We start from the raw sequence: 17,636 nt of genomic DNA on the forward strand, positions 1-17,636 counted from the left end.
CCGGTCAACAAGAGGATAACCTTCAATCTCCTCACAGACGCACACAAGGCACTCCACAACATCGGACCAACGTACCTCAACAGACGACTCAACTTCTACACCCCCACCCGCCAGCTCCTCTCCGCCGCCCTCGCCACAGTCCCCCGCTTCCGAAGAGCGACCTTCGGTGGCAGATCGTTCTCCCACCTTGCCGCCAAGACCTGGAACACCCTCCCATCCACCCACGGCAGACCCAAGACCTGCTGACCTTCAGAAAACTCCTCAAGACCTGGCTGTTCGAGCAGTAGCAGCATTCCCCACCCCAGCGCCTTGAGACCCTCACGGGTGAGTAGTGCCCTTTACAAATGATATGACTGATTGATTAAATACCTTTAGATCTGCAATTTCCAGGGGACGGTCACCCAGTGCGAGAACATCCTCTGGTCTGTAAACTTATGAGGGGAATAAGACTTTCAGTTCCTTCAGTTCCGCCTGAATGCTGGTATTCTACCATTTGGTACATTAATAAGGTTCTTTCTTTATTTAAGTCCTGGCCCTCGAATAAGTACCTATCCAGGAAGCAGCTATTCGCAAAGATAGCTATGTTACTATGTTTGTTCTCGTATCGTCGAATCTCGGATGTAGGAGCCCTGGATATTACAGGTAAAGTCTTCACCCCGGATGGGGTAACTTTTCATATTACTCACGGGACAAAAAGTAATTCTAAGTTGATTTCCTATCCTGCCTTTCCCCAGGTTCCTAAGTTGTGTGGTGCGGGACATTAAAAGGTATGAGGTGATTATGGACGAGATTCGTCCACATGGTGAGAGACAGTTGCTGATTGCTCTCACAAAACCCCATAAAGTTGTTTTATCTCCTATGATTGTCAGGTGGGTCAGATGGGTCATGCAGGAAGCACATATTGATACTCCAGTATTTGGAGCCCATCCAGCGAGAGGTGCAATGGCCTCCAAGGCCTTTGGGCTGGGGCTCGTCTTGAGGATATCCTTAATGCTGCAGACTTGTCTTCAGACTCTACCTTAAAAGACCTTTTATTTTAAACCGATTCCTTCACTGGCAAGCGTGGCGGTGAATAAGCTTTATACCAGCCTAATCCTCACCTCCGTGTCCTGACATAGAATGAAAAATGTCCTAGCTAACGTAAAGGAAAGTTTCAATTCTATTGAGGACATGGAGGCGAGCATTAGCCCACCCTAACTGTTTCAGGTAGACTGACCTACTCCCCAACACCCCATTGGATGGTCCACATACATAGATTTATAATCATGGACAAGTTTGTTGTTTAACTTGATGGAGATGTAGGTTTTCTTGTCGTTCTCCGACTGTATGGTTATGCTTTAAATATGTGCGGGTCCGTGATGACCAATATTCTGTGCTTTGATTTATTTAGGTTTGGAGGCTAACAAACAAGAGTGTCCTGAATGGGAAGACGCTGCCGATGCAGGAAGAAAGAGGAACAGAGAAGCTACAGGGACTATTGTATCGGACCCGGCATTGTGATTGGATGGACGGTTCTAGATCCTCTCCCTAGTGTTCATGGGAATTGTAGTTGTTTGTTGATTTATTTACCTTGAAAAAATGGCTGCTGGAGAAAAAATATATTAATACCGCTAAGACAGTTACAGCCTAATCCTCCCCTCCATGCCCTTAATAGAATTGAAACTTTCCTTTGCGTTAGCTATGAAATTTTTCATTCACAAATATGTTCGGAGGAAAAGCGATTAGTCCATCACACAAAGCACTAAACATGACATTGGTTCCATTTCATGCATATGCATCCCCTGTAATAAACAACGAGATCATCTCAAGTTTAGACAACATCTTTATGAAATGTGTTTGTAATTTATTGTACTTAAGGTCTACAACTCCTCATTGCATTATGGGATTGGGCCTAAAATACTTAGTATCACTTCATTACAGAAGTACTGTGAACTACATCATTGAATGTGCTAAAGCTGATTCATCTTCACTAAAACGTCTGATATACGAATAATTGGGGGGAACTATATGTAAAGGTACAGAATTTCACTTTTTATTGACGAGACTAGAATCCTACGACCGAACAGACCGACATGCACTGGGGCAAATGAACAGCACTGCCTGGAAAAATGTAATCCGCGATATGTTTGCTATTAGGCAGTGGGCCTTAGATCTGACACAAGCCACAAAATATAAGGACATGGACTTAGCGATTGACAGTTGCCCTGCACAGAGCCAAGAATATCTAGGGCTATACTTGCTGGGGCATGTAAAAAATATTTTTTTAAGATTCAGACTGTTATACATTCTGATCTGGGAGTTTGAACGGAAATGGAACCCAGTTTTTAAAGGAAATACAGCCTGTCGTCTCTGCAGTTGAATCCCTCATACTTATTATATGTATCTGCCCCAAACTGTTGTCAATAAGGAAAATTCCCTTAGGCTCCTTGTTTAAAAATGCTAAAATAAGAACAACAGCAGAAGCCGTTAGATATTGTTTTAGAATAAGACAGTGCAATAATAATGATAAGAAATTTTTTAGATCAGGCCTATAAATCATTATCTGCGTGAATCCTAACCTTTACCTGTGCACTTAAGGGGGAGCCATATAACTTTTATATGATTGAGCATTGGATTTTTCTTTTGGGACACATGTCCGGATGCACAAATTCAATGACCTGTATGCCTATTGCACACTTTGGCACATTAGCACTTTATCATATTAGTAAAAGGCAATCGACTGGGCCAAAGATGGCTGTAAATGCAGTGGTCAATAGTAACCCTGGGAGAGAACTGCTACGCTAGCAGAGTTTATGGAGTTTTGCATACTCCGCGCTCTGTTGAGAAAGCCGGGGTTCAGGCAAAACTCCGAACCGGAGTTAACCGACCCCTCCACCCTCCCTAATTTAATTATAAGAAAGAAAAAGGCACTTAACTGCTGTGGCGTCATTGGGCTGCCTGCTCCTCGCCGTGGTCTCTCTCTCTCCTCCTTGTACTGGCCATCCTCGTAAACCCCTACGTTGTACGTCATACGCGCGCAAGTTGTACAACGTAGGGGTTTGAGTGGATGAGGACGGCGAGGAAGAGGAGGAGCGACCACGGCGAGGAGGAGGCAGCCCGGAGATGCCACAGCAGGTAAGTGTCTTTTATTTCTTATAATTAAATTAGGGAGGGTGGAGGGGAGTTCCACTGAGTTTTTTTTCCAACTCCGTAGAACTCCACGTAGTGGCACTCTGCCAACTCCGCCCGGGCTTAGTCGATAGTTTGAACTATGTGACCAGTGCTGCCAATGGCTGTAATTGTGCAAGTTAACCTATGAAATATTAATGGATTGATAGAACTTAGATTACAATTGGAGTCACAATATAAATAGAATTTATGCTCAGGAGACTCATGTATGGAACCTGAATGTCGCTAGCTAGATTTGTACGTTTTAATAGTAGAATTTTATATATGATATGTATTTGCCGAAATGTTATCTATAAGGAGAAAACATTGGATTTGATTCCCCTTTTGGATAAATTATTAGTTTCATAAACGTTATGAACCACTGTGTGTCGTGCATGTTTTTGGCACATTAGTACCTTATTATATTGGTAAAATGAAGTAAGTCACTCAAGATTGAGAGAAGGTTGTAAATGTGGTGGTCAATGATTTTAACAACATGGTCAGTGCTGCTAACTGTGGAAATTGGGAGGTTTACTTATGTAGTCTTATAATAGTTAGAAGACTAAGGAAAATATATGGATTAATTTTATGTACACTACAGTTGAAGTAAGACCACAAAAATAATTTTTATACTCTGAGATGTATGCACTGAACTTGATCATTGCAAGTCAGATTTGTACGTTTTAATTGCAGATTTATTTTATCCTTTTAAAAATCTATTATATTTGATTCATATTTTTTATTGTAATCATTGAATAATACAATAAACGGTATTACTAATGCTACAAAGTGCACAAACGATAATGAGTGGAGATGTCATCAACTAGTATATTGATTTCTTTTGATCGTATTCAAATATTTGTTTCCACTACATGTCATAATTACCAAAAATGTGCTTCATTTGTGCTTTCCTAATTCTGGTATATTCTCAAATATCTGGACAGTTCATTTACAGACATTTACATTATGTTGTGTGCTACAAAAAAATAACATTGTACAGCCTTCCTCCTGCACAGCCCTGGTAAAGGGCATGATTGTCACATTAAACCTCTCATTTCCAAGTCTGAGAAAGAAAAGTAAACACCAAGGTCTCTCCAAACACAGAGCCTGGCATCTAACCACTGTCTCTGAATGCACAGCAAATATGACAAGATAAGAACAAGATTTTAAGGCCTTTTTACAGAAAACGTGTACTGGTAGAGGAATACAGTACAAAAGGTGTGGGCCACAGAAGGGACAAACTCAAGCTGGACAGCCTAAAACAAATAAAGCCAGCAAATAGAAAACAAGTAAATGTGAATTACAAAACACAAAGCCAATGGTCAGCAATGGGAGAATGCATTACCCAGGGAAGCTTTTAGAATGTCCAAGATGTTGTTAGAGATATGCAAGAGACAGCTGCGCTGTATGGTAGGCTTTGACCTAAGAACCAAGGTACAGATTACAATGACAAAATAATCAAATTGACCCTCTCCCTTTGTCCTAAAATGGAATCAAGCAATGGCTATGGAGTGTGAAAACTAATCTCTAGATTCCATCTTACACAATTTCTAAAAACCACAGAGAAACATCAAACAATAATTTTACCTGTATACTGTATTTTCTACCATATACATTTATCATCTTACTCTGATCCTTTACAGTGCTTTACTGTCTGTAAAATATTCACAATTTATATGCTTTATTCAATGGAAAGATTCATTTTGGTGCATCATGAAATATCTTTAGAAACAACACAGTGGACATGATTTAACAAAAAGAAAAACATAAAATTAGGACAAGCTGTGCACCAGAGGCTTCATTGTGGATTCTCCCAGAATTGTGAAACTGAAATATGAATTTACCAATGAGGAATCAAGGACGATGTGTCACAATGGGAAAGCCATAGACGAGGAATATGTTTCTCATGTCTGGAAATCTGTGGTGGAATTACACTATTGGTAAAGTACAGCCCCTGCAATTAGAATACAATAGACTGTACAAAGCTGTTTGAAAGACATTGCTCTTTACTTACCCCATCAATATCACAAATGGTTTTCACATTAATAGATAATGCAATTAATACCAGAGTGATTTCTATGTTATATTAAGGCATATGGAATTATAGAATGGATAAAGATCTGAACATTAGCGAGGTGAGAAAAGGTTGAGACAGCAAATCTTAGTAACGGGATAAAGGCCCTATTGAAGACGCAACAGATATTAATTAATGCAAGTTTTTGACTTAAATATTGACATTTATTTAATAGGACCTACATAACAGCAGGCCTGGGCGTAATTTGCGGAGTTACAAACAAACTCTAGGAAGTTCCACGAGTGGCGGAGTGCAGTGTGAACTGCAGGTGGTGCTGGTATTCCTGCTGCTCGGGTAGAAATTCTCTCAGAGCGGCAGCTCACGCTCGCGAACTTACGGTTCGAGATTGCGAACTTACCGTTCGCGAGCAGTGAAAAAGCTCCGCTGCACATCGCAAAGCAGAGTTTTCTGCACTCCGCAAACTCTGAAGTGCAGAAAATACTGCAAACTCTGCGAACGGAGCGAAGTTCACTGCCCAGGCCTACATAACAGCACCAACGTTACGCAAAATGGATAGGTTACCAATGTGCCCCAGTTGCAGTGTAGATGCAGTGACATTCTGCCACTTGACTTGGACCGGTCTAGAAAAAAGAATCATTGAAGGATGTTGTGGACGTTATGATAGATACGTTAAGATGCTACTGCAGATGACACACAAAGTTGGTCTATTATGGGTAACTCCATTTAACATGAAAAAGAAGACTAAGACAAAAAAGTAGCACCATTTACGTTGCTATAGAATAGGAGTTGGATAGAAATGTATTAGTCTCTTTGGATAGCACCCGAATCGAAAGAGTGGGTCAAAGATGTATTGGAAAGGTCAGAAGCAGATAAAATGCATATGAGTAAGATTGCCAAACCGGCTGACAAGCACGCTTCTCTAAGTTAATGTTTGTCTTGCACCTATTTGTGCTGTATACTGAACAAGTTAATATTTTTGAAAAGCAAAGAAGTTGTAAGAGGAGTCTCCTGAACTTTGGATATGGTTGTATAATAGAGGATCGTTTTCTCTATTCAGTGTAAGGCTGCACATAATCATGCTGGCTTGTTACTAAAATTGACATGTATTCTCTCACGAGCTCTCAATAAAAAAAACACATTATTTGCTTGCATTTTCGAATATTAAAAAAATCATATATGGACATATTTGTTGAATTTCTGAATACCCACTGAATTCAAAAAGAATTAATGTACAATTACATGCACAATCATGTGAGTAGGCACTTCAATGAAACTGCTAGAGAATGGAAAAGAATAAACAAATGCAAATTAATCACCACCAAATTATCAATTATTTAATTCAAGAACTTCTACTTAAGGAGTCTTAAATCATGGTTAGATTTGTGTAATTTCTTTTTTACAACTGATTTTGAAAATGCAAATCACCTTGTACAATATGCATTACTGTTACACAGTTAATCGGAAATGTCAAACAATTAGGATTTTTCACAAAAATATATGGAGTATCTCCTTTTGATTATTGTGACAATGTTTGGCAATCACTCGTACATCACTTAGTCAAAGGTCAACAAAAAGTTAAAAAAAAGAAAACAAATATTAGAAATTACTTTTTTATTGTTCAAGGTTAGATTGGCCATTCTGGCTGTAAACAAAATAGTTTGTACAGAATATGAACCACCAAGTCATTAAACTACTGAAATATATTCAATGAAGACTTCTACTGTGTTCCGACACATGCAACAACTGTGTTCTAGAAATTGTATCCACTTAATTCTTTGTAGCATTAATAACTCTGCGGCATATTCAAATATTTAGATATAAATGCTAAGGCAGTCTCTCTCCCTGGATCACATATTTCCTGTCGCCACTTATTAAACATTTTCCAGCTTATCCCATGGAATTATTTACTCTCAAAATGCAATTTTTACTAGTTCTCCCACAGTATCAAAGTTTATAAAAACTTTGACATGTATATCAACTATTAACATATTGCTTAAGGTAAACAGATGCAAAGTTGAGAACTGTAATTGTATATTTTCTTTTACATGCTTACCTTGGTTATTTGTTTGTAATCAATACAGTGGCATCAATATATGTGTAGGTCCATAATTTTGACCTTGATATTGTGACCTACATTTGTCTTTGACTAACAAAATTCCCCTTGCTACAGTAAAGGGGGCACAAAAAGACAAATCTCATCTGCTGAAGCACAAACATTAACAAAGAATATAGGCTAACTATGGTACCACATTATTACACTGCAACTTTAACTTTCAGAAGGCCGATCTCTACCTATTCACTTATTAGGCAGAAATCCCCTTCAAAAGCAGAAGCCAACACTTTCTTGTGAAGTTCAATCGCTTCTAGTGTTGGATTTTGGTATACACCAATGGGATTTTGGTATACACCAATGGGTTTTTAGCAAACTTGAAGACTAAACAGCAACATTGCTAATATACCCTGTAAACTAGGCTTCACTTAAAAGTCCTCCCAAATCCTCAACAAATACAAGCCAAAGAAGTCTAGTGCAGCAATGTATGTGAAATAACCACCTGTTATCAATTTTGTGATCCCTTCAAAAGTGGTCATAGAGATTTCAGACATCATTAGACTAATAAAGCTTCAAGTTTTTGGATTCAATATGAATAAGCCCTATCCAAGATGGATTAATGGTTCACATAATAATTTCTGCAAGTCAGGATCAAAAAGGGATACATCTGTTAAGTGAAGTAAGGTAGAACAATTAGGCAGGTGTTAACAAGCCTCTCTGAAAATAATAAAGTAAAATAACAATGTGCTATTCCAGTTTCGTTGGTGACCAAGTGAGGAAGAAGGCAGTTATTGGAGGAAAATGGTAAACTCATCTCAGAAGAAATCATGGGAGTGTGTTGTTCTGAAATGGGTGCAGTAAACTGGGATCAGCCTCCATTAAAGAAGGCAAAAAGCTAAACCATATCTTAATTTACAATACCAAAGTAGTAGGACAGAAGTTATGTGGGTTCTAGAGTATTATGTTGGGTGGAAACAATAGAAGACTCGATACACAGAATGGTTCTCTAAGTTCATGAATTCTATGCTCCTTGTCAAATTCAGAAATTTAGAATCACACTTTGGAAAACACAGACACATTTTCATACGTCATTTTTGTTATACATGTCGAGCAATACAAAAATACCAACACACATAATAAACACATGCAAGATGAAAAGATAAGAGGAGAAAAGAAATAGACAATTCCGACTTACTTAATATTACATTGTCAAGGAATCAGTATTGATATGTCACCGGTCACCTGCGAAATTAGCACCACTAATATCACAGTTGACCATTTGTTTTGTTATGTTTTAACCGATATTGTAATTTATGCCTATTTGCAGGTATCTGCGGGTCTGTCATTTTGCGTTGGCATATCTACACCATACAACATTATAGAGTGCCCTGTCGGTAAAGATCACTACCAATAACTAGAACCATGGTATGCAGAAATGATTTAGAGCAGTGGTTTTTAACCTGTAGCCTGAGGACCACTGGGGGTCTGCGAGGCCTACTCTGGGGGTCCCCAACTATTTTGCAAAATTTAATATTAAAATTAATAAGTATATGCAAATAAAGAACAAATCGTGATTGTGAATTAAACATAATGTTTCAGTAATTTTTTTGGGATGCTTGCTTCTATATTTTTGTGCATTGTTTCGAGGTTCAAATTATAGAAATTGCTGAGGTTGGGGTCCCCGGCTTCCAATAATGACTTATTGGAGGCTCCCACATTCCACTAAGGATTCAGGGGGAGTCCAGAGAAGTCAAGATGCCAAGAACTGCTGGTTTTCACAGATTAGTCCCATTCTCAGGTAACTTCCCAAATACATTTTAGCAAAATTACCCATGATAAAATTGTTAAGAGAAAATGTACCATATTATAATAAAAAGAAAGCCCCGACCCCACAATCAAAAAAGCTTTGGATTTTCCACACTAGGCAAAGTACCATGCTTGAAAACCACCTGCATCCCTTGTATATCACTAACAATGATGGATAACATGTCCTTAGCAATACAAGGCTCATATACCATCTTCATAATAGCTTACAGGATAGTTGCTTGAATTTGCTACCTACCAATCTTCCAGGGCTCGACAAAGTCCTCTGTATGATTTATCCTAGTAATACTCTAAACAGTCAACCATTCTGACATGTAGCTGGTGATCACTAATCTGTCCTCAAGATGGATCCAGTTCTGGCGAACATACAGGTGTAACAGGCACCCTTAAACACGCATTGCCAAAGCCAAAAGGTCTTACACGTTAAACCTGTCTTTGTATATGCTAGTCTTTTTTTTTTTTTTTAGATGGCCACCAGACATGATCACCAGCAATTATCAGAATAATGTTCTTATACTTTAAGAAACTCCACTCAAAGATTGGCACTGCAGATCTGTGTGGAACTCAAGAGTTCGGGTCGAATGTGGGTACTGAGTTCAAATTAAGAGAAGAGGGTGAGGGCAACAGGGAGCCATAGGGAGGGAAAACAGACCCTCGGATGCACTGAAGTGCAAGGTTGGACCTCAACAGTAGAATGATATATGCCATACAATCAAAACTCAGTTAACATGAAATGCTCCTTCGGCAAGATAACCACAAGAATAGGATGGAAAACGTTATCACATCAATATCAGGGAAGCTAGACAGACAAGAAAGCAACTAAGTAATAAGGAAGTTGCTCACTCAAAGCCCACTCTATGAATTGCATTGTTCATAATAGAGCTTCCAGAAGAAACAGTTAAGAGTTGTTTGGGGGAAAACCTCAAAATGAAGGGGATGCTTAAAGAAACATACATACATAAATAGATTGATGTAAGAAACATGGAATATGTAAACATATTTTGTCAGTGTTTTCTTGCAGAAGTAAAACAAAAAAAACACAGTAGCAGAAGATCTTAGTTGAGCATATGAGAGTTAATTGTAACAACTGGCTACTATCACATTCATACATTTTTCTTTGCTTTATGTAGAGTAGTGTGTGTGAGGGTTGCCAAATATATGGCACCTAGAATACATTTTTGCCATTTATTCGATTTTTATGCCACCTTTCTGTCTTATGACTCTATAAAACGTGGTGTTCCTCCCATATCTATTTAGTTTAATGTTTTTGTTCGTATTCCATCAATGAGCAAATTCTACGCAGATCTACATTAAACTGTTTATCCCTGGGGCGATATTTAGAGGCTCCAGCCATAAACCTCTCAAGTTTATAATGCTCGGACAGGAAAAATGGTTCCTGGTGAGAAGACAGATCAGATGTTGGTGTCGCTGTTGTCTGATACTATGCAGAATTCTGATCAGGGCCACTAAATATACTAAAGCGAATGTGCAAAGTTAATTCATTTTCATGTGCTCTCTAGTTCAGCTTTCTCAAAAATGTCTTTCCTTAAATGCTATTCAGACCTCTGAAAGTCAATGTTCAGGGAACAGTGAGCGGTGCGCTAGCTATCAGCAGTCACTTCCAGGTCTGACAGAAAGGAAAATTTCAGGATCTTGGAAGATTCCATGGAAAAGAGAGAGCTATGTTTGCAATTTAGATTAAGGAATTTAATGCACTTCAACAGTCAGGCAACGGCTATCATTAGCTTTTTTTATTTTAGTTAGTTCTTCAACAGACCTGCACACTATGCCATGTCTTGTTTTCTTAAAATAGCCCCTCTTTTTTAAGTATATTCAAGACGCAGTGCAGAGTCAAAGCCCCGACACTCTCTCCTACACTTTCCAAAGTACACTTGAAGTAGCCTATTAAAACACTCATTAGAAACCAATCCAAATGTATTTCTATATCAAGGCTTTTTAATGAACATATTACAGATGACTGGTGTCTTCCATTCTACAACTCTAACACTATTCAAACAAAGTGTTCCCAACCTATAAAGCAAGGACCTTCTTGTATGTGTGAGAGAATGTAGATCAATCTAAGTATCCTTTGTTCTCTCTACCAAGAACCAAAACACGCAGGCAATTACATGTATAATGATAGGTATAGTGTCCACTAGGATCAATGCCATATCATTTCACGCAGGTCACCTAATGGACAACAGATCGTTAAACACTTCTAGACAAACTATACTATAGAGGCTCCATCTAATCCTCACCATCTAATCCCCACCTTGTTTTCCCTGGACTTATTTAAAACCACCTTATAGGAACTTCAAGAATGGTCCATAATGTATGCTTGTCTTTTCAGATTTGTGTGTGAAATCGCACAGCAGGAGCCTGGAAAGCTTAGCAAATTATTGGTCAACATTCAGGATGATTGCTACACAATTACAATCCAGTTTGATCATTGATATCCCCTTTCATACTACAACCCAGTAAAGGATGCATATGGTAGAAACTCTTTGAAAAGGTAGAAGGTTAATGAGACGTTACCCGAAAAGGCACACACGTCTTGATTCGGGTATACGCCTCAATATCAACATATATGTTACCATTATCTACACTATCTGAACAGGCTGCCCTTTCCCATAAGCTTTTAAATATATAGATTTGCTATTGTTTTCGATAAACACAATACAACGTTTTTATTTTCTATCCAAAAGATTAATTAGAAGCCTGAATTAAAGTGAACACGATTTGCTCAAATTCAGCCAGTTAAGTAAAAGGTTTGAAATCAGTTTTCTATAAGGGGTTCTCCGTGAGACTGACAAGGAGGACATTTTTCTGTTTAAAAGTGGATTACTAAAGAGAACATAATTTAAGTGCCACAAATAACATAATTCTTTATAGTTGTTTGGGTGAGGTTTGCCACCAGTACAACTGCAACATTGGTAGATAATTAAATTATGTATATATATATATATATATATATATATATATATATATATATATATATATATATATATATATATATATATATTAACAACACGTTTGCCTGCAAAGGAAGGAGCCCACAAGCAAGGTGAAATCTCGGCTTTTTATTCCTGTTGGGAGCAGCTGTGAAATGGATGCAAATTTCCAGCAGGAAGCATCAAAGTCCAGCCTGACGCGTTTCGTAGCCTTACTTCATCAGAGGCTTGGGCTTGTGCTCGGAGGCAAGCATTTTTATCAGGCAACAACATACTCTCCGCCTCAGTGGGCGTTGCCAAACAGATGGCCTTTTGGTCTTGGTAGTTCCCTGTCTAACTCGAGTGAGTTGCCTGCCCCCAAGCACCAAGATAATGTCACATTAAAACCCGAGTGGGGTGTGCTGTTATGCTTCTCAATTCAAAGCTGTCCATAGTCTGCCAACAAGTGCCCCTTTGCTTCCATACCGGTGGCGTTTTTAGGCGTCTCCATGGGGGGCCAGCAAGCCCCAGGACCTCCTTCCGCGGCTCAGGCTCACCGCTCAAACATTAACAACACGTTTGCCTGCAAAGGAAGGAGCCCACAAGCAAGGTGAAATCTCGGCTTTTTATTCCTGTTGGGAGCAGCTGTGAAATGGATGCAAATTTCCAGCAGCAAGCATCAAAGTCCAGCCTGACGCGTTTCGTAGCCTTACTTCATCAGAGGCTTGGGCTTGTGCTCGGAGGCAAGCATTTTTATCAGGCAACAACATACTCTCCGCCTCAGTGGGCGTTGCCAAACAGATGGCCTTTTGGTCTTGGTAGTTCCCTGTTATGAGTCAGTGAGAGGAGCAGGGAAAAGCCGGTGATGTGATTAATGGGGTGTTTGAACTGTGACACTGACCCCACAACCCACTGGGGGATTTTATTTCAATTTTGCACCGAGAATGAAAAACGCAAAAACTTCTGCACTACAAGAACCATCAGGCCATGGTTATGGCCACGCCCACTGAGGCGGGGATTATCAAAGACTGGTGCAGGCATTAAAAGACTGGTTTCATTCACAGTAAGTCCTCAACCCTTTGAAGAAGTGCGGCAGAGAGCACGAAACGCGTCAGGGCTGGACATTATTCTTGTGAGGCAGCAAGCTGTTCCTGCGCTGTTTGCATCATCATTAAAAGGCAAAATCGAATTTTCCTGTTTGTGGCTCCCTCATTCCAGGCAAACCTTGTGTAATGGATTTAAGGTGGCTTGTTGCCTGAGCCACGAGGTGAACCCAGCTGCAGTCTGCAGTCCAAGCTGAAGCATCAAGCGATGAGTCAGTGAGAGGAGCAGGGAAAAGCCGGTGATGTGATTAATGGGGTGTTTGAACTGTGACACTGACCCCACAACCCACTGGGGGATTTTATTTCAATTTTGCACCGAGAATGAAACACGCAAAAACTTCTGCACTACAAGAACAATCAGGCCATGGTTATGGCCACGCCCACTGAGGCGGGGATTATCAAAGACTGATGCAGGCATTAAAAGACTGGTTTCATTCACAGTAAGTCCTCAACCCTTTGAAGAAGTGCGGCAGAGAGCACGAAACGCGTCAGGGCTGGACATTATTCTTGTGAGGCAGCAAGCTGTTCCTGCGCTGTTTGCATCATCATTAAAAGGCAAAACCGAATTTTCCTGTTTGTGGCTCCCTCATTCCAGGCAAACCTTGTGTAATGGATTTAAGGTGGCTTGTTGCCTGAGCCACGAGGTGAACCCAGCTGCAGTCTGCAGTCCGAGCTGAAGCATCAAGCGATGAGTCAGTGAGAGGAGCAGGGAAAAGCCGGTGATGTGATTAATGGGGTGTTTGAACTGTGACACTGACCCCACAACCCACTGGGGGATTTTATTTCAATTTTGCACCGAGAATGAAACACGCAAAAACTTCTGCACTACAAGAACCATCAGGCCATGGTTATGGCCACGCCCACTGAGGCGGGGATTATCAAAGACTGGTGCAGGCATTAAAAGACTGGTTTCATTCACAGTAAGTCCTCAACCCTTTGAAGAAGTGCGGCAGAGAGCACGAAACGCGTCAGGGCTGGACATTATTCTTGTGAGGCAGCAAGCTGTTCCTGCGCCGTTTGCATCATCATTAAAAGGCAAAATCGAATTTTCCTGTTTGTGGCTCCCTCATTCCAGGCAAACCTTGTGTAATGGATATATATATATATATATATATATGTATATGAAGAAAATGACTGCAGTATTTTCTGGAAGTGCTCCATAAAAACTTACATATGAAAAGACACTTTGATACATTTGGCTCATGGTGTGAAATCACACATCCAAAATAAAAAATCTCTAATGGCAAATAAATCAGGACTAGCTAAAGTTGTCACACACAATAGAGTCTAATAGCAGCACTGGCACTCAATTTCCAATTTCTTACTATAGCGTAAACGATTTGTAGGTAATAAATCACAGCAAATAACATTATCAAAAAGGGTGAACCCTGTGTAATTTTTTGTTCCTAATACTCCATTGCTGAAGAACCTACCTGTACAGTTGAAAACCAGATCAACTATGTTAAGTCCTTGTATAAAAGTTAAGTTCCATAGCAGCATGTTTTGAAAAACGTGCAGACAGTGGTCCCTCTCCGGCATAAACTCCTACTACGGCATATTTTTATAGCAAAGTTCAGAGGTATTAGACTGGAGGAAATAAGGCAGCATTTTGGCAGAATTTGAAAAAACATTAGACGTAGAAATGGCGTGTTGCTCTGTCACCGTTGGGTGCTGTACCAGTTCATACAGCGCAGAACAGCCTTTGTCCAGTTATCCATCGTAGGCTCATAAAACGTTCGCGTCTTTTGTGGCTTAAAAAGAACATCCGTCTGTCTCAGTTTCTTTAGTTCTTCTTTGCTGCTCCAGAATCCTAAAGGGAAATAACCACAGTGTCTTGTTATTACCACATACCGTGACCTGCATCTAACACAGCACAACATATCACACATATGCTACCTCATCTTTCAATAAGAAAAACCTGCTACAGAGTTTAACACATTTGCAGCTGCTATGGTCAGGTGGATGGACCTTTGTATCCCTTTCCTAAGTTTAATGTGAGTGACGTTTATATACAGTATTGTTTTTTTCAGGTGTCATTGAATTACCTGTGGGAGGGTTGTTTGTTGTAGGTTTCTCTCTTTGGGTTTACGACACTTTTATCCTCATTTGGGTGTGCTGAAATTGGGAGTGTATATCATGCTGCATTATGTACACAGGTGCCGTGAAAGTGTGCCATTTGGTGACAACAGTTAGCGGTCTAGTGCTGCATATGAAAAGCTAGGCAGTCACATTGTTGTATGAATGTGATCGGATTGGTCAGTCAATCAGTCATCTTAGATTCTTGAGGTTGACTTGACTGTCAGTGAAAGGACATCAAGTCGGTGGAAATTCCTCCTCGCGGTGAAATCTTTCCCCCGTGGTGTTGTATGGCGAGACTCCATTGGACCATCTCCTTATTAAGTGTGGCGAGGTACCGCTTGCTCATTACATCAAATGCCCTTGATTAAGCTATCTTAGTGTTACTGAGTCTGTGTGAGAGGTCGGTGCCCACTCATATAGAGTTGGTAGGCTCTAGGAACCCCAACGGCAGAGTTACCCTAAAAAGGGATGCTTGATAAGTTAACAGAATAAAGCGGACTCTTGTAAGGAACACAAATGACGGTGGAAGTCAAAGGACCAATGCATGTCCCCACTTTCGCACAGCAAGACCAGAGCTTGGGCTGATGGGCAGGGTATGAGGGATAAAATAGAGGTCAGGAAGCCCGATAAGAGTCTGTCAACTTCCCCATCAAGCTGTCCATTAGGATGACATCCAGGATCTGCTTCCTCACACTGTCCCCAACCTGGAGAGATTTTGTCTAGTGGCTACATTGAGAACCAGTTTCAAACTCCGTCTCGTCGCTTGAGTAAAAACTGTGTGATTCTGGGCAGGTCAAATAATCTCTGTGTACCTGAAAAAGGGCATTTGTAAAAATCAAATGTAAGTATGTGTAATGTAAATATGTAAGATGTAAATCTCCATTTGATGTACATGATCTTGTTTAGCCTACCAGCACAGGCATACTGTGCAGTGTTCATTTGCTCCCCTAGCTTGTTAGTGGTATATAAATATACACTAAAATTAAACTGAGCCGTTCACTCAGAAACGGGATACAACCACAATATCTAGGTCATTATTTGGAAGTCATGCAAACCTCCTTAACTTCACGGGGCATGTTGTTCTTTGCTGAGGTCTAGACAGAATGAGGCATACTTCCTGAGGGAGTAAATCATTTCACAATGATTCATGAATGAATAACTAGTGAAGTAAAGGCCGTGTATGAAATGGTTCAGGTGTAAATGAGAAAGTCCCCGAGCTCAAGGGAAGCAAGTTGTACACTGCAAGTCAGAGTGAGATGTCTAAAGGACAGAAGCCGGTCTCACTTTCAAAAGAGTTAAAGGACAGATAGGGAGCATCGAGTAGATGTAAAAGGAATATTAAAAGGATGGCATCTTAAAATGATTGCCTTTATCAAAATTGATATAGTGCTCTCCTGATAGCGAAAAGGGATCACTGACAGGTTGAAAATGGGCTCTCTGACAAAACGCGGATTACAAGTAAACTCCCTGTCATTCCTCATCATAATTGCAAAGAGAATCAATTTCTGAAAGAGATATCTTACAGTTTTTTTTAAAGTTGTTACAAGTAAATCTAATTATGTTACGGAATGCAGTCACCTGACCCTCAATATGCTGGTCGATTCCTTCCTAAAGATGAGTAAATGGCTGTAGAATTACACCCCCATGGGCAAATATTCAGTGGAGTCAATATAGGGATAAAAGGACACCTAACTGTGAAGATCATTACATGATGTTGTGGAGAAGTGTGGCTCAATGGTTAGAGCGGCAGACCCTGATGCAGAGGTCTGGCCAAGGACCAGGGTTCAATTCCCGCCTCTGCGGGTCTTGGGCTCAATTTCCTCGGACCTGATCATTCTCGACTCAGTGCCTATTCTAATCATGGGTCCCACTCTGCAACTCTGGGCAATAGCTTGCTTAACCTCAACAACGGCCCCAACAGCGCCGGGATGCCTGGCTTCACCTTGGGGGTGCCCAGGAGTGGACATTTCACAGGGAAAAGCCAGGAAGGGTTCCACAGCGGTATGCGTTACAGCGCCAGGACACCCCAGTTGGGGTGCGCTTTACAAGTACAAATTACATGTTTAGATTGAGGTCCTTTGTAGGTTAACGGAGCACCTGATCAGATCACTAAAAGCTTATAACAAAGGAACCATGGAGTCAGCAGCCCTGCCGTGATTACCTCACACTGTCACATAAACATGTACACATATAAAGCGGTAAATCGTTAACTTCAAGAAGGTCAGTTCCTGAAGGGAACTATTTCACACACAAAGTCAAGTAGATGGCACTGCAGCTAAGCTCTAATCTTAGTAGCCGAGACCTTTGTCCCTCTATTTCTAGGAGACAGTGCTGTAGTAAGCTGCTCTCTGTACAAAAGAAATGCGGAACATATAAGATTGTGTGGGATTTGAACATCTGTAATGCAGTAACTGGTCTGGGGTCGTTGGCGGCACATATATTTTTTGAGTCTTTGTAACTCTCCAGAA

At 40.3% G+C, this 17,636-nt stretch overlaps 1 protein-coding gene across 3 annotated transcripts in view; it reads right to left on the minus strand.

The window, feature by feature from the left end:
- Positions 1–14,359: 14,359 nt before the first annotated feature.
- Positions 14,360–17,636, minus strand: part of GK5 (glycerol kinase 5) — a 239,707-nt gene continuing 236,430 nt past the window's right edge. For all 3 annotated transcript variants that reach the window (XM_086943711.1, XM_086943710.1, XM_086943709.1), the window contains one exon: positions 14,360–14,899. In XM_086943711.1, the coding sequence (XP_086799837.1) occupies positions 14,748–14,899 (152 nt within the window). In that variant the 3' untranslated portion in view covers positions 14,360–14,747. The remainder of the gene's footprint in view (positions 14,900–17,636) is intronic.

Source organism: Lissotriton vulgaris, chromosome 11 (genome assembly GCF_964263255.1).
Source record: "Lissotriton vulgaris chromosome 11, aLisVul1.2, whole genome shotgun sequence".
Lineage (NCBI taxonomy): Eukaryota > Metazoa > Chordata > Amphibia > Caudata > Salamandridae > Lissotriton > Lissotriton vulgaris.